General features: G+C 46.1%; 1 protein-coding gene across 1 annotated transcript in view; it reads left to right on the top strand.

Moving 5' to 3' along the window:
* The window catches only part of LOC101859788 (gamma-aminobutyric acid receptor subunit alpha-3-like), a gene marked incomplete in the record, with an annotated part of 175,432 nt that overhangs the window by 85,104 nt on the left and 87,996 nt on the right, over positions 1 to 2,332 (top strand). Inside the window, 1 exon segment of the mRNA XM_035970178.1 lies at positions 215 to 1,061. Coding sequence (XP_035826071.1) covers positions 937 to 1,061 — 125 coding nt within the window.

Raw genomic sequence — 2,332 nt, 5'->3', positions numbered from 1 at the left:
CAAGAGTCTGTGAGTGCCGCCATTGGCTGGGCTGTCGTCTGCTCTACACTGTCACGTTTGTTCGACGAAAAAAATTCTGCTTGTGCTTGCTTACTCATCACCATTCGAGAAACATCTTCTTGTTATACTCACACCATAATATTATTATAGTTCGTCAGTATTTTCAATACAGCTGAGTATTAATGATTTGATTTTATGTCTCAATTATCCCCAGATACTTGATGGAACTCTGACGTACACCGAGTACACGCAAACCTTTGACGTCATCACCGAATACACACTCTCTGTGGAGTCATCAACGTGTACGCACCAATAGTGAACTTACCTGCGAGAACACAACAATCGTGAGGTCATCACGGAGTACACACTATCTGTGACGTCATCCCCGAGTACGCACTATCTGTGACGTCATCCCCGAGAACACACTATCTGTGACGCCATCACCGAGTACACATCAACTGCAAAGTCATCACCAAGTACACACCAATTGTTGACGCCATCTATCCAGAAAGCTCTGACATTTCCGTCATGTCCGAAGTGACACATTCTCTATACCGAACTGCTGTCTTTACCAGTGGCGTCGCCGAGTGAGCCGAGCTGAAAGAACGGTTGGCGCTGGTCGCTGGTTGCTCGTACTGATTTCTGGTCATTGTTGTTGGTTGCTGTTACCGGTTGTCGTTGCCACTGCTGGCTGCTGTTGTCGAGTTCTGGTTGCTGTTTGCTGGATTTGCTGATTATTCACGGCTGGTTACTGATAGCTTGTTGCTGTTTTTGGTTGCTTGTTGCTGATTACTGGTTGCTGGATTTTCTGACTGCTGTTTGCTGATTTCTGGAATTGCTGTTTGCTGGATTTGCTGATAACAGGCTGCTAGTTGCCTTGTTGCTGGTTGCTGCTCGCTGTTGGCGGTTGTGAGCGTGCGTGCGTGAGAGGACTAGATGATGGAGCCGTGTGACGTGCTGGGAGCGATGACGGGTGTGTTTGCTGTGGTGTGTTGCTGGCTGAGCGCGGTGTTCCCGACACATCTGAGTCCTGTCATGGCGGCCTCCGTCAACATGACCCGGTAAGTCACATAAGACATGTCGTGTGGGTGGTTGGCAGGTGCTCTCGTGTTATGTGATCCCTCTATTCCTATCAAATATTATATTATTTTTTCCTCTTTCTTTTCTGTGTTTGTTACCCTTTTGGAACACTTCCAAGCTTGGGCTCTTATATAATCTATTTGTGCTGCAAATGCCGCAAAACTCTTTCTGAGCGGGTGGTCGGAGGGCGCCACTGGTGGATAGTTGGCGAGTGCTCTCGTGTGATGTGGTCCCTCTATTTCTATCAAATATATATCGTTCTTATCTTTCCTCCTTCTTTTTGCGTGTTACCCTTTTGGAACACTTCTAATCTTCGGCTCGTATAATATGATCTATTTGTGATGTGAATAACGCAAAAGTCTTACTGAGCAGGTGTTTGGAGGGTGCAACTGGTAGGTCCTACTTTTTTACTTTCCCTTTTTTGTTTCTGTCTGTCTGTTCTTACTTTTTTTTCAGCATTAAATGACCATTATTGTGTCTATGTGCTTCTCTTTACACAAACGAACACAAACTCTTACTGAAAATAATTAACTTAAGTCACTCATCGTTTATCTCTTAGTTTCTTTATGTTTTACTTTTCCCGGCCTCTGTTACCTTGTCTCGATGGGAGAAGCAAACGCCTCTCTCTCTCTCTCTCTCTCTCTCTCTCTCTCTCTCTCTCTCTCTCTCTCTCGTTTGTTGCGTTTTTTGTTACCTGATTATGTTACTTTTGTCCAATGTATCTCTACCCCACCCCCTCTATGTATCTATATTTTTCTGGGTACCCCACCCCCTCAATGTATCTATCTTTTTCTGGGTACCCCACCCCCTCTATGTATCTTTTCCTGGATACCCCACCCCCTCTATGTATCTTTTCCTGGGTACCCCACCCCCTCAATGTATCCTTTCCTGGATACCCCACCCCCTTAATGTATCTTTTCCTGGATACCCCACCCCCTCTATGTACCTTTTCCTGAGTACCCCACCCCCTCTATGTATCTTTTCCTGGATACCCCACCCCCTCTATGTATCTTTTCCTGGGTACCCCACCCCCTCAATGTATCCTTTCCTGGATACCCCACCCCCTTAATGTATCTTTTCCTGGATACCCCACCCCCTCTATGTACCTTTTCCTGAGTACCCCACCCCCTCTATGTATCTTTTCCTGGATACCCCACCCCCTCTATGTATCTTTTCCTGGATACCCCACCCCCTCAATGTATCTATCTTTTCCTGGATACCCCACCCCCTCTATGTATCTTTTTCTGGATAC

The sequence above is a fragment of the Aplysia californica genome, unplaced genomic scaffold, assembly GCF_000002075.1.
Source record: "Aplysia californica isolate F4 #8 unplaced genomic scaffold, AplCal3.0 scaffold00231, whole genome shotgun sequence".
NCBI classification, from domain to species: Eukaryota; Metazoa; Mollusca; class Gastropoda; order Aplysiida; family Aplysiidae; genus Aplysia; species Aplysia californica.
Note: the sequence above shows the minus strand (reverse complement) of the source record. Positions and strands in the feature narration are given on the sequence as shown.